General features: G+C 39.3%; 1 protein-coding gene across 6 annotated transcripts; it reads right to left on the bottom strand.

Moving 5' to 3' along the window:
• Positions 1 to 4,486: 4,486 nt before the first annotated feature.
• On the bottom strand, positions 4,487 to 25,166 carry NREP (neuronal regeneration related protein). 6 transcript variants are annotated; one of them, XM_069002615.1, is made up of 6 exons: positions 25,142 to 25,166; positions 24,358 to 24,405; positions 22,798 to 22,857; positions 18,736 to 18,840; positions 9,558 to 9,635; positions 4,487 to 6,163 (listed from the first exon to the last, which is right to left on the bottom strand). In XM_069002615.1, exons 3-6 carry the CDS (start codon positions 22,798 to 22,800, stop codon positions 6,041 to 6,043), a joined length of 309 nt encoding a protein of 102 aa, XP_068858716.1. In that variant the 5' UTR covers positions 22,801 to 22,857; positions 24,358 to 24,405; positions 25,142 to 25,166; the 3' UTR covers positions 4,487 to 6,040. The 6 variants fall into 6 exon arrangements, with proteins under 6 accessions (XP_068858716.1, XP_068858717.1, XP_068858715.1 ...); XM_069002616.1 differs by lacking the exon at positions 25,142 to 25,166 and adding an exon at positions 25,030 to 25,048; XM_069002614.1 differs by lacking the exon at positions 25,142 to 25,166 and adding an exon at positions 24,510 to 24,741.
• Positions 25,167 to 25,966: the final 800 nt, after the last annotated feature.

Genomic DNA, 25,966 nt, shown 5'->3' with positions numbered 1-25,966 from the left:
GTTTTTGCCACATGCAGTCCTGTCCTCATGCAACCTTCCTGTGAACAGCGCTGCCAGCTTGGGTGGGCTACCAAGGAAACACCGAGAATTTGTCGGACTTGAACAGAAAGCAAACGGACTGAGAATTTATTAGAGGCTACAGGTGGTTTTGATCGGCTGAGCGGAGTCTGTGCCGGAAACATTACGGCTCCTGAGCCTCCCAGGGGACTTCAGCAGACGAGGCTCTACAGCCACGCTGATGACTCATGGGCAGAAACTCACCTCCGAGCGAGCGGCAGTAGTGGGGAAAAAGTGACCAAGCCAAGATGACTCACGGGGGAGCAAAGCCTCCAGAGCAGAGCTGCCCTGGCAGCCTGCTGACACACTTAACTCCAGCAGCTGCCACTAGAGTCAGCGAGGAGACTGATTGCATAACGGGTGGGAAAGCAAATCTAGATGTAGCTGTAGAACCTGTGGCAGCCTAGTTGAAAATGTAGCAGCCTTTAGGGCTTGCTGTCCAGTAATTTTGTTGCATAAAGCTGGATGGCCTGTGGTAAGTCTTGAGTGGATGGGTACAGAGAGTTTTATTAGGAACACACAGTTAATTGTGCAGATAAGAAAAGCAGCTTTGGGGAAGATGCAGTGTTGAGTGGAGAAATTATACCACAAAGATCTTTCTGCACTTTTATATTTGTTAATGGGGGTCTGTTGAGATGAACGAGAGACTTGAGACTGCAAAAACCTACCTGAGAATACACGAAAAGAATGCACAAGAAACCTGCTCAGCACTTTCATCCTGAGGATATGTCCTGGAAAATAGAAGTCCCAGGTGCTGTGACTTTTTGGAACCTTCAGGATCTGTTCTAAGTTACACAAAATAAATTTCCCAATAATACGATTATCTATCTGGACAGATTAATGGGTTTAACTTTGGACACGTGCAATACGAATTTGAAACAGTGCTGTGCAAACAGGATACTCTTTCATTGTATAAAACATCAGCTGTTGGGTCACATCTCTTCCTCTGGAATCAGCAGCTGGAAAATATTACATGAGTCACAAGAATCTGAGAGCTCTGAAAGGCAGCACACATCAAGTAACATACAGGGTGAAGTCTTTAAACCCACAACTTAAAACACCAATTCAGAACTCTCAGAGCAGCAATAGAATTAAGCTGCTCTGAAATGTTGCAAACTGACTGGCGGGATCAAGCTAAGGTGCTCAGGCAGCACCAGGGATGGCAAGACAGAAATGAATACACAAAGATCATGAGCATGCTTGACTGACTCTTTTTTTTTTTCCAAGCAATGCTGATTTTGCAGTTACTCTGCTTCCTGAGATAATTTACACCAGCCTACACAGCACTTTGTGCTCTGGCCGTACCCTGAGAGACAGATGGTAGCTCTGGATGCACTTACAAAATAGTTCAGATGGATAGGTGTAGGCAGACAGGATTGTCAGTGTGCTAGTAGGATACCTGAAGATTCTAGGTTATGTTTACATAGCAGTTGAACTATAAATGCAGGATGTATTTTCTTCTCTTTTTTCCTCTTTTATTTTCTTCTCTCTCTCTCTTTTTTTTTTTTTTTTTTTTTTTTTTAGCATAAGCAGGCAGCATTTGAGTATCCAAATACTGGGCTATTTCTTCAGGGTGATGCAAACTACAGTGTGTCTGCTCTGTTATACCATGTTCCCCTGCTTAGCCCAGGACTAGGACGCAGGCTCTAAGTGTGGCAGCAGAGAAAGTTCTGGAGTCTCAAGACCCAAGCTGGGATAAGCCTGCACCCTGCCCCTGACACAGCTTGCCAAGGGTCTCTTGTCCTGCTATGTCTTTTACCAGTGGGGCTGCTACCCTGTCCCCTCTCCTGCGGCTCCTCGCTCGCAAAAAAACCCCATCTCTTAAAGCCAGGATTGCTTCCTGCATGTTTTCAACAGGGCATTTCAGAGCTCTGTATCTGTGAAGGAAAATAGCTGTTCCAAACTGGAATGTGACACTTATGGTTTCTCTCTGCAAACCTTGCATCTCTGGAGCTCTAGTTCAGACAGGCTCTGGACAGGCTCAAGTTCTGAATTTCTTATTTCCCCTTAATTGCTTGCTATATTTCTCTCCATGTTTCTTTCTTTCTTTTTTTCCCTCTCTTTTTCCTCCTGGTCTTCCTTTTCTCTGAACTAGAATGTAAGTTACCCATGTTCTCATGGCTGCAGCAGCAAAGCCCAAAGCTCCTGCCTTTCTGCCTCTTATTTTGCCAGAACTCTAAATGAACCTTAGTAAATAGGGATGTGAGGGGCCACAAAAAGGGGTCTTGTGCTTTTAGAGGGTCATGGGCCTCTTGGACTCAGCCTGTAGTAAGTGAGTGGGAAATGAAATCTTGTGTGAATAGTTCTGGAAGTGTGTGGGGCCACACTGTGTTTGACAGGGAAGTTTTCAGGAAGCTACAGAAAGACAGAATTTTCTGATTCTGGACTCTTTTTACTTCACGATGAGATCATCTGGCTTTGAGTTACAGGTGATACAAATGGTAACAGAGCCAACATGATCTGAAAGGTCTCAGATGACCACTGATAGCGTCTCCCTTGGCCACCCCTTGACCCCCTTCCTAGCCTTCAACCTTTGACAGTATTTTCCAAATACTGAGGTATGACCACAACCTATTTTATGACACTGACGTCTGTCTTTCTCTACCCCTAAGAAAAGCAGCTCTTCAGCTTCACTTTGGACTAAACCAAGTTGTTTTTTTCAGTCAGTCCTCATCAGCCACAGTCTCTGCCATCTCTCACACCACTCCTGCTGCTTTTCCCTGGCCTCTTGCCACTGTGTACCCATGTTCTCTGAGCTGGGGTGCCCAAGGATGATGTCTTATTTCAGCTGTATCCTTGCCACTGCTGAGTGGTGCTAAACCATTACCTCGCTTGGCTTGCTGCTTATACTCATGTTCTTTTTTTCACCCACAAGAACATGATGCTAATGAGACAAATCTGGGCTCATTTCATTCTATTTAAATTTCCTTTTTCTGTTTGAACTTCTTATGTGGAATATTGATTTTATTTTTTATCTTTTGTTATATGGTAGTACAGCTTTAATAATGGAAATTTAATTGGAGTCTGGCACTAAAGTATTATTGATTTAAATTTTTTATGATTCTTTTTCATATGTTTTATATGCATGCAGACAGACTTTAGCTAACTTCCAATGAATATAGTTATTAATATGAATCAGATTTTTTAACACACCTCCTCAGGACACTGTTGGTGGCACAAACTCCAAGGTGTAAGGATTTATGTTTTCTGCATTTGGTAATTAATGATGCAGGTTTTTTAGTATTGGAATTTAATTGATAACACATGCAATTTTGCCCTACTTTTCATTTAAAATGTGGTGCTAAGTGGTAAAAACAGTTCCTAATTAGTGATTTTATCTGCATAGCTGAAAATGCTTTATGAAAGCAAGTGTTAATTACTATTTCTATTTTGCAGAATTCATCTTTGGGGTTTTATTCTTTGTTTGTTTTGCTGAGGGATGAATATTGATTTTCCAGATACTCCATGATAAGTTATAAAAAGGTTTGAAGTTGGAACCAGTGTTTCCTGAATCAATTTATTTGACCATAATGCTTTCAAAATACTCTCACTAGTCTATTTCAGAAATTATTATTTAATTAGGCAGGTAAAAAAGTGGCTAGTCATGGTGTTCTGCAACAACTGACTGTGAGACATATACACTGCACTTTTTTCCTCCAATGATTTAATTCATATAATTTAATAGTTCATTCCAAAGGTGAAAATACATATATTAAATCCTAGGGGCATTCTTTAAAATGGCCATATGCTTTTTTTTTTTTCTTTAAGGCATAATCACTATAACTTTTTGTCCTTTTTTTTAATCTTATGAAGCTGATACTACACGTGTGCCACAGCCACTATTGCTGATGCAGAAGTGTATGCCATCTTGGCTTATTCAGGAAGCTACTATTAATCACAGTGGATATTAAATGATCTTTCTCTCTGCTATATCTATACTATAATGAAACCAATATATGTTCTAAAACTTACCAATGCGTGTGTTACTTTTCCACCAATAAAAGTGTTTTTAAGAGAGGACTGTATCAACACTATTTTAAACTGTATTACCCACACAAGGAAAATTACCTTTTAATTCAGTTTACCAGAGTTGGAAAATGAAATGTATTGTATTTGCCATGCACAGCCCCAGAGTGTTCTCCTGGGGCTACTAAAAATGGCATTGAGTGTCACATCTGACCCAGCCACTCAGCAGTCTGGGAAGCCAAGTATGTGACTGCCATTGTCCAGCAAGCTATCATTTCCCAGATCCAGGTCTGGCATTTAGGTTATCTTGATAGCTATTGTTTAGCAAGTAGAAAAAGGAGTCACCTTTTACTTCACCAGATAGTCCTGAAACAAACCTCAGGATTCAGGAAAAGAACAGGTGAAAACAATCAGTGAAAGGAACCCTCCCCTTATTGTAATAAGGAAAGAGACACATCACAGCTACCCTTAGAGCTTGCATATTTATTGAACAAATCCTACTAAAATAGCTAAAATACATTGGGTACTTGCATTATTAAAGATCACATTGTTACAAAAGCTTGCATTTTCAGCAGTACACAACTGCAACTATACATAAATGCCACAACTGCTGAATATTACTTCTTGCTCTATATACAGCACAGCAGACATATCTATTCTATTGGAAAATAAAGTGTACAAGGAAAGGGATACAGAAGGTAGGGAAAGGAAAGACATCTAGAAGTGCAGTGCATGCATTGGTATTTAACAGTCAGAAGCTAAGACAGTTCAGAACAAGGCCTGCCCTGTAAAAGGAAGAGCTAAAAGACAGAATTATATAAAAAATTAAGGTGGGCTTTCAGACTGTGTCTAACACAACAACACTCCATGAGTAGATGATACTGCTTAGTTTTGTGGTTTGTGTTATTTTGTATTGATAGTAGTTTGGGAGCAAGAACAAAAATGTAAAGTCCACGTAGATAGTACTGTGGAAGTGTACTCTTTCCCCTTTAGGACTTCTCTTCCCAGAAATTTGCTGTATTTTTCTTACTATATCCCCTAGTTTATGGATTTGAAGAGGACATTAAAACTTGTCCCTTCTTTAAAAAAGGCTTGTAAGAAAAAAAGACAAAAATCAAGAGATTTTGAGAAGTTGGTGGAAAATTATTGCTCATCTTTCTCCATAAGGTGGATAGGAGTCAGAAAGGAGATTTTACGAAAATTACAGTTTTGTGATTGCTCCCACTATAACTGCATGTTTGTGAGTGGACACTGATAGGGAATCAGTTCCTCACTTGTACACTATAAGTAGTTACTCACCTACAGCACTGAATAAGAAAGCCACACTGAAGACACAAGTAAACAAGTCAGTCCAGTCTAAAGAACAACATTCAGAAAAACAAAGTACCAACACCTTCTCAGAACATGGAAATAAAAAATAACTCCATCAGAGCTACCTTGCCAAGGAGCATATTTAAAGTCCAAAATAGCACCATTCATCAGTGTCTCAAATCCCGTGGCAGCATCACAATCACTTACCACAAGGAAACCATGAGTTTCATACTACTTCTATACATCAAAAGAGTACATGGATAAAATATAGAGATATATAGACAATCAATGAAAATAAACTACTAGGCTTGTTACATCTAAATGAAAAAAAAGGGGGACTCTCAGCCTCTGCAAGAAGCAGTTTGGGTTGGTGGAAATGGAGAGAGTGGTTTACCAGTTGTGTGTGAGCTGTGGAGTTTGAGTAGTGAAAGACATTGCTGTGGTAGAACCAGGCCTGAGGGCCCACCTGTAATGTTTGTAAACATGGATTCACAGTGTGAAATTCTGAGAGCTTTCGCTTGAGTTAGAATGTTAAAAACTAGTTTTTATGGTACACGTTTGTCCACTGTTATTCTCTAAAGCAAGGCTCAGAGTCCCATAGTTTCTTCTTACACTTGATGATTTACACAGAAACAATTTCCAATACATGACACCATGACCTCATCAAACCCATACACCATATGTAATATGAATGGAGAAATAATGTTTAGAAAGTGTAGAGGTAATTGATTTTGGTGAAATGTTGTCCATAGCCACTTGCTGGAGCCAGGCACGCCCCCTCCACCTCACTTTTCTTGCGATTCACTTCCTTCGAGATGGGGAGACTTCCCTGTGGAGAGGAAAAAGTGATATTAGCTGTGCTTCTGTTTGGTGGGGTGCTCCCTTCTCCCATCCTAAGCTTTCCATAGTTCCCCAGCTTTAGTTCATCTACTAAACATGACTGAATTGCCTGTAAATACTGATGCCACAGAGAACAAAGGGGTTGTTTGAAAACCAGGCAGTTCTTGCAGCACCTGGGAAAAACATTTTACTTGGGCATGAATGAATGTGTCCTAGCAGCAAAAAATGCGGACGAGCCAACATAAAAGTGCATCTTGTTTATGAAAGATCATTTTAATATTAAGAGAACTTTTTCCAGCTTAGACCTCTCATTTTTTAAAAACCTTACTGTTTAACTTACGTACACTAGTAAGTCACTTCCTTATATTAATCCATCAAAAAGAGCACACTAGAAACACTGCAGTGTCTTTCTTGTTCTGGGCAGGTAAGGAAGTGGTGTGCCATATAAGCCAGATGCCTCAGATCTTTGTTAACCATACATATTAACTGTGCCTATTCAGCAAAGTTTTTAAACAGCATTTAAATAAATGTTCATTTTAAGCCTCAGAATGAAGCCTAAAGGCTAAGCATGTGCCTAAAGTACTCTGCTGATGATATGTCACTATGAGATCTGAAACAAAAATAATTTGTTGAGCTAGTAATATATCTTAAGGGGAAAAATGTCTATGTCTTTTGTGTTTAAAAGGTAAGAGTTGTAACGGTGTTTTATTGCTCATATTGTTTAGGATATGTTTGTCACATAAGCATAGTGCGTCTCTTTGTTTAAGAAATTAAAGTTATCCAAGTTCATTTTTTTTTCTGATATGAGGGTTGTGAATTTCTGAATTAGGAATTAAACACATGGCAGTTTCCCAATGACCAATAAAGTGCCATTTTCAGCAATTTTCCTTTCCTGGCTCCTCAAACCCAGAATTTTCACTGGGGTGTTCATACTTGCTACATTTACTTGTGCTGAGACTGAAGCCATCCCATGGCTCTCCCCCTTCATTTATCACAGTTTACAGGATAAATTCTGCTTTTAGGTAGGTGAACTCCCCATGGGGTCCTGCACTGCACACAGGTGCAGTTTTCAGTCTGAGCACAGAGCAAATCCCTTCCTGGAGACAACTGGTGGCCTGTTCCTTTGGGGCATCAAGAAGAGGAGGAAAAGAGCAGAATTTGGCCAGGACATATGCAGAAGGATAAGGAGTTGCAATGTACATTTGCTAGAGCCTATATGGGTATTTTGCAAGCATTTCAAAATGAGAAAATAACATTTAATTTTTAGTGACTGTACAAACATGTTTCCTCACAGGACTCTAGAAAATTCCATCCTCATGATAATATTTTTACTTCTTTTTGTTGTACTAAATTTTCTACTTGTGTATCATTACAGGATATGAAGGGAAAACTAGAAACTTACACATGCAAACAGGCACACCACACAGACCAAAGGTCTGGGCAAATTTCCAAAAGCATTGTGTCGGGCAGTTCCTTTTCAGCTGTGAAAACAACCTCAGTCCTGAAATCCTGCCATACAATCATGAGATATAAAGTCCCGTGTGACCCTTCAAGGTCTGGAAATAAACTGTCATAAAGAACTGAAGCCTTTTATATTTGTTGGTTGCATGAAAATAAATTAAAAAAAAAAAAAACAAAACAAAACAAAACAAAACAAACACTTTTATCTCAAATAATAGTTTTTAAAAATCTACTAATTTTACTTTATTCTTTCAGCAGTTCAAGCTCTTTGGCATTGAGTAGATAAAACTGTTCAGCTGGAGGACTGAAAACTTTCTGCCGTTTTTTCACCAATTTATCCTAATTAATTTAATAGTACAAATGAAAAAAATTCCAAAGATGCACAGTTTCTGTTAAAGATGATATGCTGCTGGAAGCTGGACTGTGTGCAACTAATCCTGAAGTTGCTTCTGAAGGTCAATTGTGAAATAAAGTTTGGAGCTAGTTCTAAAAACTGGTCATTGTACCAGCATATGCCAAAAAATCTTCTGAAGAATTACATAAAGGCTAGGAAAAAAACATTGTATTTTAAAAGCAAGAATCCAGTAACTTTAAAGGGGAAAAAGATTTATAATATGTTTTGGCTAGTTGAGAAACTGTTATCCCTTCTGAGAAACTTTTATTTTAAGCTAAGTACAGCATAAACCCACAGCTATTCATAAATCCAATATAATGCAGCATTGTTGCTATGCTGCACATAGTGCATAGCTTCATTCCTGTTCTTCAGGAGAAACTTCATTTGATGATGAATGACAACTTACTGAAAACTCCTAACTTAACATTTTGAATAAAAATAATCTAGTTAACACACAGCTGATTCATAAAATTAGCAAATTCATCTGGTGTAAGTATGACCCTATAGAGCCCATTCATCATGCTCTGGCACTGCTACCAGTCATCTTGGCTGAACTGTTGGAATACTGTGAATGCCAAGAATGGCAGTACTGACACATATGCTAGTTTAAAGACTGGCAGGCTGGCACGTGAGCTTGCAAATAGCCCACCTATGAACTTCAGAAGTTCCCTTGTAGAGGAAAAAGTGTACAGGAAAATATAATGTTATCCAGACAGAATAATAGGAGAGTTTTGTTAACAGGGAGCAGAAGCCTAGCTAATAACTGAAACGTAATCAAAATTATTTTCCATGTGTTCTCTTCTTTGCTTACCTGCTTGACCCAGTAAATGAAAGGGAATATGAGAATAAAACATGTACATCCTGTAGTTCTGCGTAATCTGTTATCTTTTGCTACTCAAATTTAATGTCCAGATTCACATTTATTAAACCAGTAATGGTAACAGAATGAAATCTTATTAATTCTGTCTAATGAGCCACATCTTCTGCCTTTATGTTGTGGTACTTCTTGTCAAACTCAGATGAAAACTGCCTTGCTTTGTATGCTTGTTACTCAAGCCACTCAAGGCACTTAACAAAAGAAAAGCAACACCTAGTTCCTCCTGCTGCATTATCATTGACTTTTTCGTCTGCATTGCTAGGAAAGCATTGCCAAAATTAGGCATTCAAAACTCAGATGTCAGGCTTGTAAAATTATGAGACAGGCTTAAGAAATATGGGCCTTTGAAAATTAGTATGTTTTCCTTCTGGTGTGCAGCCAGCAAGAGTCCATGTTTTCTGCAAGCCCGAAGGCTAAAAACATGATTATAAAATGAAAGCTGAAATCTTCAGTTAACTGCATGGTGCAAGGAGCCAAGGCTTTAAGAAAAACAGAGTAACATGAGACACATGATGAAATCATGAGAGCTGGCTACTTTTTGAAGTGGTTGTAAAATAAAATCCATTGAACTTTCAAGTTTTAAATTCTTTTTTCTGAAAACTTTCATCTTAGCAAACTATTGCATGAAAGAAATTACGTAAATAACTTTACCTTTGGAAATTCCCCATCCCCACGGCTGGTTGGAAAGATCTTCTGGCTTAACCAAATCATTGAACCTGGCTGATAAACCTGCAGTGACATAAATATATACAAGATCTTACTAACAAAGAGAGATTCATTAAATGCAGTGGTGTTCATGTGACAGACAACATGACTGAAATCAAGTCTGATGTCAGTAGAGCTTAGCCCAGAGTGTTTAATGTTTAGTGCATATTTTTTTATACCCATGACAACATCTGTCCCTAGAGAATTCCAACTATATTGTTTTATGTTTATCTGCATTCAACAGGCGCTTTAAAAAAAATAAATAAGAGCATTTTTTTTAATACCTCGGATAAATTCTTTATAAGAGGATGTCTGTGCTAATGAACTTGCTGAGGATATTGTGAGAAAACATGTCCATTCCCTTCTGCCAGAGGTCACTGGCAAAGGGCTGTTTAATGAAGTTCATTATCTTTGCTGATGACTGCAGGTGACAAGAGCAACACACCTTTGATATCCTTTCACAATGAGTGGTGAACTAGAATGTATAACTTTGTAAGATCATTGAAACAATTATAATTCTGTGTTAGCACCCTGTATTTTCCACATTAAAAAAATTTCAACACATTATAAAACACATACAAGAAAATAGCTGGCAGCAGGATTTAATGGTTAAGGTGCTGGCCTACAATGTCTACAGGGAAATTCTTCTATGTAGAATGGGTAAGATCTAAAGCTGGGCACTGACTACAGTGGGGGTTAAAGTGAATAAATATCAAGCTAATGCCTCTCAGCTTCAAGATGAAGATCAGAATATCTCTTCATCTCAGTCTCAGAAATGCTGAAGTGGTGAGGCACAAGTTACATACAATGTTGAAATTCTTAAATTTAATTCCTGCTGGGTCTGTCTCCTGGGCCCTTGGTGTTTGGTGAATTGAACTCTTTCTGCATGACACCTGGATGTCAAACTGTTAGTGTTTTGAGCTAGCCACTATAAATTACACCGTTCAAATTTGCTTGCACTTTGGGAATCAAAACTTTCATTGTTGGTTAAGTAAGTGATGGACCAGTTTCACTCACGGGCTTGCTACTGTGCATATATTGAAACATGAGGAAAGTTTTCATTTCTGTGGAGGTGCATGTTGACTATTAGGTGTCACAACTGGACTAGTTCTATCCTGGAGAAATTATTGGAAAATTATTTAAATCATCTTCCCAATAGAAAATACTGATCTCTTCTATAATGCAGGACACAGAGGAGGGCAATTTAAAACACAAAGCTCAAGGCAGTGCCTGCTTTGTACATTGTCCCATGCTTTTCTGCAGTATAAACCACTGTGCTTTCTACTGATTAAAGCAACAGATTGGTGGGGTTTTTTTCATATCTGAGGTCTCAGACAAGCCAGTTCAGCTCTCTGGCTGCGTTTGACATAAAATAACCAATGCATAGCATAGGGCACCCTGTGAATTCAGTTAATGTTCACGCTGAATATTTGAAACACTTGAATGAAAGATACCAAGTAACCTCTGAGCTCTTCTGTTGCTATTTATAATCACCAGTTACCCATTCTGCAATTATGTCTTGATTTTATTGTGTAGTCATACTTTCTGTGTGAAAACTCGTGGTGGGAAATAGGAATAGGAGTTCAGCTCTACCACAGGACATGCTGTTCACACCAGAAGAGTATACAAAATGTATCTAGGAGGATGGCATAAGCATCAGAACATAGTATTAGTCATTATCATGAATACAACCGTCTATATTTTCCATGGAGCCTGAGATGTATTTAGGTTTGCCTACAGGCCGTGTTATCCCTATTAATAACCTAATAGGAATAAAATAAGCACCTGAAGTTAAATGAAAAAGACAGGAAACCTCAAATTAAATTCATAAAAAACTTGGAGGAATTGCAGTTTGAGGCTGGATTTTGGGAATGAAGCAGGACGGAAAAGGTGTAAATTGTAAGATGAGCTCACAACTCTGCTCCAGGGTTAAAAAAAACAAACACCAAAACCTACCACCACCCAAAAAATAACCTTCACAATCCCCAAACTCTTTCACAGTAATTCTCTGTAAAGAAAAAAATCCATTCATATCCTTTTCTCTTCTTCAAAAACAAATACTGTGGCCCATATTGGTAGATAATAATCACATGGACCTATTTCACATGAAGTGACTGTTCTGCTATGACTGTACCAGAGTCCTGAATGGACAAAGGACTTTAAATCTCTGCCTTGGGAGCAATGCTGAAAGGCTGGAGAATCATGGCTTAGATTCTGGCCAAATGGAGGAAGATTCTGGAATGGAAAAAAGATGCTGGCATAGAGAAGTCCACTTAAGATTTACTGTAATTCACTACAAGGGGGAAAAAAAGATAAAAGGCAAACCATGACATCTTGCTGTGCTTTATAAATGCAGAAACTACTTAGAAGTTCAAATGTACTGATAACTAGGGTATTAGAAAAACATATAGAACATTAATTCAACGACAGCCGCTCAAAATTACTGATATAAATGTTGCAAGATGAGCTACAGAGAGAGGAAAGCAATGCTCCATTATGGAGTAGGATGTAAGGGTTACAACATTCCAGCTGTTAGCATGAAGCAAACACTCCTAAATAAATGCTTCCATTGATACACACCAAATTTTCATTTCTTAGTACTTCCTGTGTGACTGTTACGCAAGTGCAGGCTTGGCTTAAATAACCAAAGTATCAGGATTCAGAACAGAATTACTGAGCTTTAGGATGGATTGAAAACTGCAGTCAGTGCAAGTCTGCATAATGCTGACTCACATTGATAGCCTCAGTATTGGATCCTCATTAGCCAGACAGTTAAGCTAGGAAGCTTCATCCATGAACTATGACATCTGGGAAGAGCTACCTGAGACACTGCTATACAGCAACATGCAGTTCTGCCTGAAACACTGACAACTTGAAAACTGGGAATTATGGGTCGTCTATGCGTATGTGTTCAGTTTAGTAGCCTCCAGTCTCCTGAAAGGATACAAGTAAGAAAATTTAATATTGAAGAAAGAGCAAAAGTGGACGAAAAGAAATGCCTAGTCTATGTACCAGCTCTCTCAGATTCCAGAACAACTGAGTTTTTTGTGTTGTTTTGGTTTGGGTTTAAACCAGGAGGATTCAAAACCAGCAGAGTCTTTTTTACTCCTTTGCCCAATAGGCTGAGAAACTCTTTTGCTCTTCCTCTGTTTTACCAACATTCAAAATTCCAATTCCGTTTTTTTTTCATTGCAAGCCATGCCTTCTTAAAGAACAATGGTAGGGGAGCACAATATTTTGCCCAGCCTTAAAACAGATACATAAAATAATTTTAACAGAACTGAATGAAACATACTCTATCAGTCATATCAAAATGCTAAAATTGATTTGGTACCCACTCTTCATTCCTATTCATTAAGAGCATCTTTCAAATGTTCAGAAAAATCCACCAAGAGGAAAAAACCATCAGATTTATGGCATACTAAACTTACTAAAATGATCATACTCCTGTTAAGCATTCCCAAGGTTTTTATAGTTAAGAAACAATTGAGAAAGCCCTTGGAATTACTTTTTATATCTTTTTCCCCCCATGTGAACCACAACTAAATTCCTGCAATCGAGTCTTGTTCAGGACTTACAGTGGTATTCAACTGCACTCTTGATTTCTTAACTAAAAGTTTATTGAGGAGCAACTGCTCTGAGGAAATCAACAACCACCTTTTAGAGAACTTCAGATAACTTGTCTTACAAATCAATTTTGAGGCAGAGGGAAATGAAAGCAAAAAGGAAATGATGACAAGTACTCTAGATCCTAATTCCAAATAAAGGTGACCATCTCCAGTAATTCTGTAGTAGACTATCTAGGAAAGGAAAAATAAAGAAAACTATAAGAAAAAGATTTACTATATGGATTAGCAGTGTCATAGCAGACACAGATGGCAACATGCTGAGAAACAATGGAGTAGAATGATAAGAGGTGTGTGTGGAAAAGAAAGAAAGAAAGAGGCATGTTTGTTCTCTCATTTAACAGCACTAAAATGACATTGTGCAGCTGTGGGGACTAAGTGCCCTGTGTGAGCCTAATCCAGAACAGAGAGAGGGAGAGAGGCCACCCTCCTCCTGAGAGTGGGCTGTATAGCCAAAAAGGAACACTGCTCTTCATTTCTGTACCCACATTCCTTTAAAATTTCTTAGTTACCAGCTACTTTGAGCTGTAGATGTACTTTTCACAGCACATCCTACCATGCACTTCTCAATTCCCCCAAATGCCTCCTACTGCAATAAAATATTTTCTTTCTAACCAACGTCCCACAATCACAATCCAAATGCATAAACAATCTTACTGCACCACTGCTCAAATACTAAATAAGTAATTTTGTGAATGAAAAGCTCACTAATTCTTTTTAAACCAAACTGGAGGGAAAGCTTGTGCAAGGATTAAAGGCTTTGCTTCAGTGCAAGGGGTAAACTAATGCTCCCAATCTGCAGCAATTTATTTTTAAGACTGTGAGGGGAACATTATGAAAGTATAAAATACAAATATCCACTGTGTTGCTAACCTAGAACACAAGATTTAAAACATATAGCAACTGTCAGCTGAATGGTTGCTGCTTTTTAAGAGTTTAGTTGGGCAGCAGTATTCTATCAGTCAGCTTTTATTTTCCAGACTTCTGGAGAGGGCAAAGACAAGGCTACATCAAGAGTACTCATCATTACTCCTTATTTCAATGAGTCCTTGAAGTTTTGATGAGCCTTTGTTATATTTAAGAAGCTGTACTCATGATCGAACAGGATGCTGCAATTGTGATAGGCTGACTCTGGAAGAGGCTCACTGAGGAAGCTTTTCCTATTGAAACAACAGAAACCAAAACTTGCCCAAGTTAAAGTGCAACTTCATTACCTTAGCTTAATAATTTAAAAATTCTGTGAACATGTGATTTAGCAGATGGGAGGCTTAACAATTTTGTGAACTTGTTTGCTTGAGTGTCTCTGCATCACGAATCTGATCCTCTGCTTGAGGTGCAGCAACAGTCATCCCAAATAACCTGACTTCATGTTTTCAGTATCCTGTCAGGGCAGCAGATTTTTCTGTCATCCCTGTTTTCCACATCAGTGCCATGAACATTAAAAAATCAGTGGGGAAAAACAATAATTCACTTGGTTAACTCCACACAGTAAAGAAAGTTAGATAAATGGTTTGAGAGAACTGATGAAGAATTACATCGTGATTCTCCAGCTGGGATTGCTCCAACTGGCTCACCCTTTTGTGAGACTTTACCTGCCATTGCAATGATAATTAATACTTGGCAGCATATCAGCAGAACATGGCAGGACAACTGTACACCTGAATTTGCCTTTGACTTCTCTGCATCAGCATCCTTTGATGTCTTTGCCTTTTCATGGGGAAGATATTATTGCTGCTTTTTATTCCTCCCCATCTGATGACTCAAACTCACAACCACATAGAGATGAAAAGGCCTAAATGAGACAAGTATGCTTTTCCTTGCATCCCCCTCTCCACACTGCACATGAATTATAAAGTTTATTCATTAGGTATTTGGGGATTTTTACAGTCCTTTGGCATCTCTTCTGCAATTTCTGTCAATTTCACAGAATAGGATGTCATTTGCTCCTTCCCTACATAACATAAGGAAGTGACCTTGGCGGTAGTTTTTTTAGATTTTAATGGAAAATCTCCCCTGTAAACCCATTTTCATTTGTTGTTTCTTTTTTTTTTTCTTAAAGCATCTATTCCTGAGGTTACACTGAAGTGTCTGTTCCTATGCAGTTTCCTTCCTTGGCTTATCTGCACCAGCTGCTTCAAGGGGCTCATTCCTGCCCTCATCCATACACAGGTTACATCTTTTATATGTGTGTACTTACATGTAAGACTTGTGCCCACTTCTTTACCCTGTAAGAAGCCCTCTACAGAAACTTCAGCTGTCTTCTAACATATGTGATTGAATGAGGTTAGTTAGAGAAAACGCTTTCTAACTTTTCCTGGGGAGGAATCCACAGCACCTGAATGTAATGCAATTTTTAGGAAGAGAGATCAATTTTCACTTTTCTGCACCAGTTAGGATCCATACAGCTTGTGTGCTACAAGTGTTGTCATGCTGCTTTTTTACTTCATTAATACACAAAAATAATTGCAAAGCATTGTTAATATTTACCATGCATACACAAAGACTAAGAGGAAAAAATCTAACAGTACATTGTGAACTCTGTCATAAATGCTCCTCCAGCTTCTTAATGAATTAATGATTTTTACAAAGATACTCATTACCACAGTATTGCACTCCTTGAAAGAGAAAGAATGCATTTATTTCAGAAAAAATAAGAAACAAATGTATTATGTGGAAAGTTCCATTAAGCAATAAAATGGCTGCAAATTACTTTGTTCCTCCAGTAAATTTTTGTGTATGTTCTCTGAAACTGCAAAACATCACAGAAATCAAAAGAAGCAAATCAGCCATCAGAAAACCAAACTCAGAACCCAGTACAACCCCACTTTTTTTGCCTCTGTACTACAGTATTTTTTTTGCTGCTTTACTTAACATGCAACACACAGAAAAACAACAACAGGGCTGAGAATTAAAATAGTACTCAAGTTCTCAGTTAATTACATAGGAGTTTGTTATTTGCTCTTCAAGTACAATAAGGTAGAACTTAATTGGTAACTATTTGCATCTACACCTAATGGTAACTGCAGAACAAGAGGCACATAAGCAAATCTCTTGTTATAAACTCAGGTGAACACACATCATGGCAGCAAAAATTCTGGACCAAGGGATGCATAGTGGTTTTTCAGTAGTTTCATACCTAATGTGGACAAGTTACTTGAGCTACAGAGGAAGAAAAAGAGCATGGTCAGAGGCTGACCAAAAAGCCTATTTAGTGCAGTGTCCTCACTCTACTGAGTTTTGACCTTAAGGGAAAGACCAGCAGGAACAGTGGCCAGTAAGTAAATCCTTAAGAATAAGAACAGAGACAGACCAGAAAAATGTTTCTCCTGTGTGCCCTCTCAAACCTGGCCCTCCAGTCTTGGGGTACACAAAATGTATACACCAAGAAGTCTCCCAAAAAAGTGTTTGCTTTTCAAAATTTCCTATACAATTTCTAAATTAATGGCCTGAACACTGTAACTTACAGAAGGCTCAAGAGACTGCTTTGGACTACAACATCTTTTCTCTCACATACCAAAAGGATGAGCAGAAATCCTACCAGAGATGCTGTTCCCCAAGTGGAGGCAAGCTCACTGCCTCTCCCAACTGCTTTCCAGTGGCAGAGATTTGAGCCCAGCCACGAGAGCCCTCCTTTCCCCTCAGGAGTTGCCAGCCCCTTGCCCAAGCAGCATTTTACAGGCAAGTATTAAAAAGCCCCAGCCATACTCTTGGAAACGGGAGAGAGAACCACATTGTAGAGCCACTACTCACTTACCTCATTAAAAGAGATGTAATGAGGGCAGCTGATTGTTAACAAGTGCTTGAAAGCAGTATGGTACATTTACCTGAAGCCTATTACCAGGCTCTACTAGGCAGGCAGTAATGCAGCTAAGTGCTACTCCAGATACAAAAGCACAAAATGTATCATGTATGTTCTGGAGGCTAAAAGTAATAAAATATCTGTGGGTTCTGGGACTCATCTAAGGAGCTGTGTAAACTCATAGGCTTTCATGATGGAGATTTATCACAGATACACAGCCATTTTAAAGCAAAGAAGGAAGATTTGTTCCTCTCTAACTTGACCTTTCTAAGTAGCTCTGTGGTGTCAATGTGCGCCTTCTAAATATCAGTGCTGGAAGAGGCCAGGGGTTCTTTCTGATAATGTGTGTATTAAGTCAAGGCTTTTACCACCTCCAGTGAGGACACACAAATTTCTTAGAACTTTTTTCAACTGGCTCCCACATAAGTATGCCAAGCTAGTAGAGAGACAATCAGGTTACTATTAACAAAATTATTCCAGAGACATTTCTTCCTGCAGGATGAGAAAATCCTACTGATTCTGAGGGTGGGTTGTTTTTGCTTGTTTGTTTGTTTTAATGCAATATTTACACAAGGAAACATCAGGAATGCTCCCAGCAACCTGTACACAGGGATTCATTCAGTCCTGCTACTGTGAATTTGCCAGACCAGAAGTCCAAATTGAATTACATATAACAGTCAAGTAATGATTCATACTATCATTCTACATTAAACATTTGAAAATAATATTTTTTGCACCTTTTGAGATTGGGCCCTCAATCAATATGGTTTGATGAGGTGAATAAATATTTGAAATAAAACCAAAATACAAAGAGTTAAAACTATTTTTATTAAAATATCCTCTTCCAGTAAATGATGCCAACTGAATTATGTTTATGAAGTTGTTCTAGAACTATTAACTGCCATTCTTTTCCCATCTCTTTAGCCATATACAAGGATCAGAACTCAAGTATGAAGCAGCAGTATACCAATGTTAGAAAAAAACTAAAAATATTGTTAGTTATGGCTTTAGATCCCAAGCCTTAAAAACCAATGTCACATCTGTAGTGTTACTAGATGTATATTCTTATTTCTGATTTTCCAGAATTTCAGCCTTTGAGACAAAATTTAGTAAAGATTTTTCCTGGACCTAGTATTGCATAAATCTCCATTCCACGTGTCAACACAGTTCTGTTCTGATAGAGTATACTGGGGCAGAGTAACAAAATTTTAACACCCAGAGCATATTTCTGACTGAGTAGAAACAAGTATATAAAAAGCTTTTGTCTTTTCATGTGCATATGAGCTGTACCACTGAAATATCCACAGTATCTATACCTCTGGGCAAAAATTACTTTTTTTTTAAGCTCTTCTTTTATACTCATAATCAAGTACATGTTTGTTTTCTGCTCAGCTGAACAGGTGGCTTGACAGAAGTATTCCAAAAACTTGTTTGTATTTCTGCTTATAAACTTTGTAAGCTGGAAATTTTAATTCTCCCTGAGTTTTCATCAATCAAGCAGCACTGCATAAACTACACACAATGTATGATACGCACATTACATAAGCATAATAAAAAAGCGCAATATACACATTCAGATGGCCAAAACTGCTTAGCTTTCATCCCTCACAATTACTTCCCTTGACCAAATTATGCCCATGCTATACACGAACAGAAGAGGACCCGACAGTCCTGCAGGTTCTGCGTGGCTCTGACTTACCATAAAGGAGACTCCAGTTCCAGTTCCAGTACCAAGCTTGGTAATAATCAACCAGGTATGAGTTTTCTCATGCCAGACCAAGAGCTGCTTTTGTCCAGTTTGTGCCTAGTAATAGGTTGGACATAATGTCTCATTTCAATACCTTGCCTTTTTTTTCCCCTCAGAGCACATAAAAGGTTCCAAATAATGCCTGCCTCTGCCAGACCAATTCTAGGCTCCATTCTCCACAAATAATCCTAAAATTATGAAGACCTGTTCCAGCCCAGGAGCACAGAAAATTACAGAATGTGTAAAGACACCTGCATGTAACTCCCTGGAAAAGGGTTAGTAATGGCTAAACTGGGATAACATCTTAAACACAAAATTTGCTTCATAAGTATCTTCACCTAATGTAAATGATATTATAATTTCTTTACAAACTAAAAAAAATGCCCCACACAAACAAAAAACGAAATGGGATGGTGATTCTTTTCAACCAAATGCAAGCTATCATTTCTTTCCCTCTGACTTAACAAAGAAGGGCTTTTCTCCAAACTGTTTTCACCCCTAAACATCATCATCCCCTATTTCTCTTTTTCCCATAGTAAGACTATAAAATGCAGGGAATGTAAATGACAGAATATGACAGAAAAATCTCAGAACTGATCTTGTTCAAGCAAGGATGCACTACAGGAAGCATTCAGCCCAAATGACCTATTTCCAGAGCCTTTTTGCTCTGGGATGACACAGCTATACTGTACAACAGCCAGCCTAGAGATTCCACACCAGCAAGACAGGCTGACAAGAAAGCCGTCTCATTTTGGTAAGCCAGGAGCAAATTAATGATTGGCTCTAGATTATCTTTTGTGTACTTTAAGAAAAGTCAAAATTAAATTATTAAGGATCTGTTTAGTGATATACGCATTTATTATTGTTAGGTTGAATTCCTCAAGCACCTGCTCTGTGAGCTCTCAGAACTTAACCTACAATGCACAAGAAGGAGAAAAGGACACAGCTGAGTGCTTTGGAAGCAAATAAACAGACCACTTCTCTAACTGTCTAAAATGATAGTCTGGTTTCTTTCCTTAAAAACCAATATTTACCATAACAAACACAAACAAACAACACAAACCCCAACCCTTTCCTGGTTTTGGTAGGAGCCTTCTTTGAGGTCACAGAAAACTGTAATTAAGACTTCCTTACTCCCACTCTTCTAACAAGTTCCTTTATTTAAATGATTGCATCACTTTCAATGATTGGATGGGGCAGAAAAAAATTTAAAACAAATTATTTTTTTAAATTCTTTTTTAGTTAGAAACTTTTTCCCCCCTGGTTAGCACTAAAATTTTACTTTATATTTCATGACACTCAGCACTTGCCATGAAGGTAGTATACAGAAGTTCTAGCATTTCAAATTAAAAGAGCACTTAATTCACCTCAGGATTTTATACATTGCACATAAATAAAAAACGCTCTTTCCTCCTTCAAGTAGACACTTAAGAAAATACATTATGCAGAAGTAAGGACAGATCCTCAAATGGCAAATGTTCTTGTGTAAGATGGCTCAAAATGTCTATGAGTTAAAATTATAAGAATAATAGAAAGTGCAATCTTCTGCTTTTCTGTTTCTCTTAAAATTGAGAAATTATTATTAAACAGGTGCAAGAAAGATTGATTAATTAACCAGGTAATTCTAATTCCAAGTCGAGGAAAAGGAGAAGAAGCATTGAAAACTAATGTGTTAAATAACTTGCTTTTACTGTTTAAAACAATTTATGAGAAAAGAACATTAAGAAACTAAGAGGGTAAGACAGTGAAGTTAAACCAAGAATTTGTTTGTTCTCACTTAACAAGTTTATTCCAGTCACTTCAAATTTTACTGTAAGCCTAGCTAAATAATTAATGAACTTTCAGACAGGCAAAGGAATAAGAAAGTCATTTTCCACCATTTTTTAAGGTCTCTCAGTCTAGTGAAACACAATAGCTAAATTTTCACTGGCCAGTAAGAGCAGGATAGAGCCTTTGCATATACTGTGATATTAAAAACAAAGTAAGAACTTTTATTGTCATGTATTGCAGTGTGTAGAAAGTGTTGATATGCAAAGAAGAGTATTTCTTGCAAATTAGAATGGTTAGAGATACTTGCAGTTAATCCAAGAAGAAATATGGCAAAGACAAGTGTATCCACTACTGCAAGGAAAGTGTGTCACTGGTCTGACTTAGTATTACATTCAGTGTTAGTGTGCCAGGAATGAAAAAAAGGGGAAAAAAGGGTGGTGGTAGGAGAAGAGATTCTGCCAAGTATCACATCTTAAACAACCTTGCAAGCTGGGGTAAAACCTAATCATACAGTTTAATTCTGATCACAAAAAAGAAGTGGAACTTTTAAAAATAGCTAAATGAGGTTTGTATTTATGTTACACTGCAAAGCAAACAATGGGACCGGACAGGTGGGTAACAACAGGTTTTTTTGCATTTGGATAGCTCTAAGTTGTATTTTATGTTCTGGTCCAGAGTGGCTCTACAAAACTGATTTCATTGACTACTACAGGAACCTTGCTAGATTTATAGAACCATCTGCTGGTAGAAATCAGTGGCTATTTTATGCCTAACTAAACTTAAAATAATCTTTTGTTCCATAGATAGGCATATATTGCACATAGCAGCCTGCATAACATCTAAAATGTGGGCTGATTGTCACCTTGGTGTTGGTAGGAAAACAGTTGCCTTATCCAATATTCCACAGTTGTGTGAACAACATGTATTTTAACATGATTTCTATTCACAGTTTAAGTGAATCATTTCCCTTTTAATTCCCCACCCCCATCTATTCATTTATACACAGATGAGCAAAGCACTTTGATGAAAGTAGGTTCCAGAATAGACTGAAACTCCAGAATTTGCAAGTTTATTTTTGCAGATAGGAATGATATAAAACAAGGAGCCAAAAACAAAAACAAAGCCTTTATAACAGAGTATGTATTTGCTTATTTTAATAATTCTTTGATCATCCCTCCTCCCCCATATCAAAACAACCCCAAAGAACCAGACAGGGATAATATTTATACAATTAAATTAACCAATCTTCGTAAGAGTATGTCCCTCAGAACCTCACACTGGGGAAAATATTCTATGCTAATGTATACCCTATGCAATGCTACTTAAAGCATTGCTCAATACTAACTGAGGTTTGATCATGATTTTATCATGTAGCACCCAAAATACATTACATTTTTGCCAGTACATGTATTTAGATATGCTTCAGTGATAGCTGCATCCTCAACTAAGAATGTTATAGGATAACAAACCATCTAAACTAAATCTGCCTACTTTGAGCACTTTTTCTGAAAAAAACCTGTTACCTTTGTCCTGCTGATTCTGAGACAGTCCTTCTCAGAGAACACCATATTTATATGCATATCCTTAAAATCAGGAGTTTGTCAGCAGTGGTATCTCAAAATATAACAAATGGGCTTTAATCAATAAAAATACAAACACAATTAGCACTAAAGGAAACAGGTTATTGTTCATTAAACACATTCCAAACAAGTGCCTGTAAGTTCAGTCAGGTTTGAGGCCTAGACACTTTTTCTAGAACAGATCACAAAGAATGGTAGTGTTTTCAGAAGGTTAACCTTATAATAAAATTTAGTTTACACCTTATGTACTTCCCTGACAGACTAACATTAAATCTGTTTCACTTACAAAGTGCAATGACCTATTTCTTCTTTCTGGGAGAAAGGTGTCAGTGTTGGCATTACTGGATATTGTTTTGTCTGCATACATTGCTACCTGTGTTATGATGTGTATTTTTCACAGTAACTTAAATATTTCTTGTTTCAATTAAATAAGCCTTACTGCACAGAGAGAGATTTTAGATTTTTATTCAAAAAATGCAAGAAAATAAAAGATTCAACATAAGGAGCTTTTCAGAGTACATCAGTTATTGTATGGCAAATCCCCATAGCCTCAAAAATATGTTGTATAAAGGTCCTATTTATAAATGAGTATTGGGAAGAGGTAAATAAGGTTTGTATTGAAACAAAAAATTATTGATACTCTGCTAAAGCAACTAATTCTTACCATTTTTAGGTTCTGTTAAGTCTTGGGATTGCAGTTTCTCTCAAGCACAAGGAGAACAATCTGAAAACAATTTTTAAAAAATTAAAAATGAAAAAAAAAGTAATTCCAGCTGTTGTGATATTTGAAAGGTATGTTTTTGTCAGCATAACAGTGGGTGAACCAAGTATAAGCTTCAGTGGTTAAGATTAAAGTCATGCAAATTATTCTAACCACACATATGCTTATATATCATGCATCTCTGCACTTCGGTGGTCTGTAGGCTTAAATATAGGACAAAGGAATCCCTGGTACCTGGATTTGCAGAACCCTATGCTATTCTTAGCACTGGGTACATTTCTGAAGAGCCCCATACGTAATGGTTAACACAGGTAAAAATCTGTCAAGAGGACAAAAATCTGTCACTCTATGTTTACTGTAATTTGTGGTCCATTGTTCCCAGGCATACTACTAAGTGTGTGGGTTTTTGCAGTCAAGGAACAAGTATAACACAATGTAACGGCCCAGAGAGTAGGTATTTTTGGAAATGGCACTGCATTACATAACCTCCAGTTTTCTCCCTCTCTCTATTCCACACACACCCCCTATTTTAAACAGGGAGAGAAAAAAAAAGAGAGTAGGTCCTACCTCATTTACCTTAAATTATCACTCTCTTAATGGACTGAATTGGTAGCATACCTCCTTTATCAGCTCTCTTATAGCGACAAAAATTAAAGTTCTCTTCTATTGATTACATATTTCTTATCTATAGCATGTATGTATGAAATACAATTAGGTATGAGTCATATGTTTACACAAACACATACGTATTGGATTTAACACTGCAAACTCGTATATCTATAAACGTACACAGAAACATTTGAAAAAAGCAGCACGTCACTACACGTTCAGCAAAATATGGTTTGTTTTGGTTTTGGTTTTTTGGGGTTTTTTTTGTTTGTTTTTTTTTTTCTCAAAAGAACCACCCAAAATTTATCTGCTGCACATGCAAAAATGCAGAAGGCTGTTGCAAGAATGACTGCTTTCTAAAAATAAACCCCAGCAGCCTGAGAGGAATCCAGTGTCAGGGTGGAGAAGAGGGAGATTCGTTTTACAAGGGAGAAGAAAGGAGATGATAAACCTATCCTAGAGCCTTGCATGCATGCTAACAAAGCCGAGCACATTAGATTCAAAAATGCATTTTGGTGTTTGCAGAGTGCAAAACCCAGAAAAGGGAAAAAAATTAGAAAATCACTTCTCATCTCCCCTTGCATGTGTGCAGAAAAATCCTCAGCCTAGAAATCCAGCCTTAAAGCACAAAGACAAAGAGTTAGATACAAATACTGCACGTTTTCTCATTTTCCTTAAAAAAGCCTGTTTGGAAATGTGCACCAAGAGGGGAAAGCCAAGCTGCAGCAAAGTCCGGCTAAGGACAAAAAGAAATCAAAAAGAAATGAAAAGAAACAGAGAAACATAGAGAGAAGAAAGCGGAAAGGGGGGAGAGGGAGGGAGAGGGAGGGAGAGAGAGAAAGGGGATTAATTAAAAAAAATAAAATTCTGTGGATTGGAATTGCATATACTTACAGACAAAAGCCCCCGCTCCCTGCTCACTTTCTGTCCTTTCTACATGATCTGAAACACAAATGTGGATTACAAAAGGGCAGCATGCTACAGAAGGGAATTTATAGTTGGGGGAGTGGAGAGAGGGTAGGGGGTGTGGGTAAGAATGACTGCACCTCTTCCAAAGTGCAGCCTCGGAGAAGAAAAAAAAAAAAAAAAAAAAAAAAGAAAAAAGGGGTGGGGGTAGCTGGGGGAAAGTCTCTCTCTCTCTCTCCCCCCCTCCCTCCTTCCCCCCCATTCCCTCTCTCGGGCTGGGTTTTGCTTGCCAGCGCTGGTTATATTGAACAATGAGCTAATTCTGATGGTAGCTGGCCAGCTGCCAGCTCCATCCCCCCTTTACACACACACACACGCACGCACACACACTCCCCCTGCCCGCCCGCCTCCCCCCGCACGATGCTGCAGCGCCAGACTGCTTAGTCTGCAATAATCCGCAGCCCCGCGTTCCCCCGCTGTCTGGGAGCCACCGGGCAGCGCCCGCCGGCCGCCGGCCGAGCCCCGCCGGGGCAGCGCCGGGTGCGGGGCGATGGTGCGGGGAGCAGGAGCGGGGCGATGGTGCGGGGAGCGGGTGCGGGACGCGGCGGGGCGGGCGCGGGGAGCGGAGCGCCCTGGCTCCGGGCCGCGGGGATCCCGCACCCCTGGGCGGCGGCCAGCCCGGGCGGGGAGCGCGGCCAGCGCGCTGCGCAGCGCGCAGGGGCGGGCGGCGAGGGGGGGCAGGCAGAGCGCAGCCACGAACTGTAATAATAACCCTGCAAAGGGCATCTGAGGAGAAGGGGAGGGAGACGGAGGCAGCCGCCCGCCCGCCGCTTCGCCTCGGCCGTGCCTGTCTGGGAGGGGAGAAGATGGTGGGCGGGGAGGACGGGGAGCGCCGTGACACGGCGGGGCAGCGCGGTCCCGCGGGGCCAGGGGGCGCGGGCGGTGTCCGCAGGTGCGGGCGGGGCCGCGGGGCGGGGCGCGGGGGCAGCGCGGGATCGCCCTGCAGCGCGGCCGGGGCTGTCACCGAGGGGTGGCACGGGGTTTGCAGCAGCGGGGACGCGCCTCATGGCTCAGCGTGCCCAGCGCTCCGCAGCGCAGCAGGGACAGGGCACAGGGGACGGGGGACAGGGGACAGGAGCAGACGAGCGGTGTGCGACGGCGCGACACTAAGGCTCCGCGAAGGCTCCCGCTGTGCAGGCACCGTGGAAACGGTGCGGTGAAGGGACAGCGGAGCGATGGAGGGACACAGGGCGGTGCGCTGCTCCACGATGTCTCTTCCTCAAATGCTGTACAGGGACATACTGCCAAAAACCCAGAGAAACAGGTGATAAGAAGCTGCAGCGTGTGATGTCTTCCTCAGAGTTAATGTCCAGGGCAGGAGTGATTAAAATGTTATGAAATCATTCATAATGCAGGGTAATAGAAGATCAAGCCTTCTCTACCAGGACTAGGTTATAAGCAACCAACCTTGTTTTTCAAACCCACCAGTATTTAACTCCCCATGAAAATTAATTTTTCTGTGGTCCACATAGGATTTCCATTTGTTGAGTGCCAGCTAGCATGTCTCTGCACCTTCCTGAACAGCTACTACATCTCT

Source organism: Aphelocoma coerulescens (assembly GCF_041296385.1).
Source record: "Aphelocoma coerulescens isolate FSJ_1873_10779 chromosome Z unlocalized genomic scaffold, UR_Acoe_1.0 ChrZ_unloc_scaf_1, whole genome shotgun sequence".
In the NCBI taxonomy this organism is placed as follows: Eukaryota; Metazoa; Chordata; class Aves; order Passeriformes; family Corvidae; genus Aphelocoma; species Aphelocoma coerulescens.
Note: the sequence above shows the minus strand (reverse complement) of the source record. Positions and strands in the feature narration are given on the sequence as shown.

Coding starts and splice junctions, on each gene's coding strand:
- NREP (XM_069002612.1), bottom strand. CDS start 22,133: ATGCATATAAATATGGTGTTCTCTGAGAAGGACTGTCTCAGAATCAGC. Junction 18,841..22,076: donor TCAGAATCAGCAGGACAAAG/GTAACAGGTTTT, acceptor ACCTATTACTAG/GCACAAACTGGACAAAAGCA. Junction 9,636..18,735: donor GAACTGGAGTCTCCTTTATG/GTAAGTCAGAGC, acceptor ATGTCACTGCAG/GTTTATCAGCCAGGTTCAAT.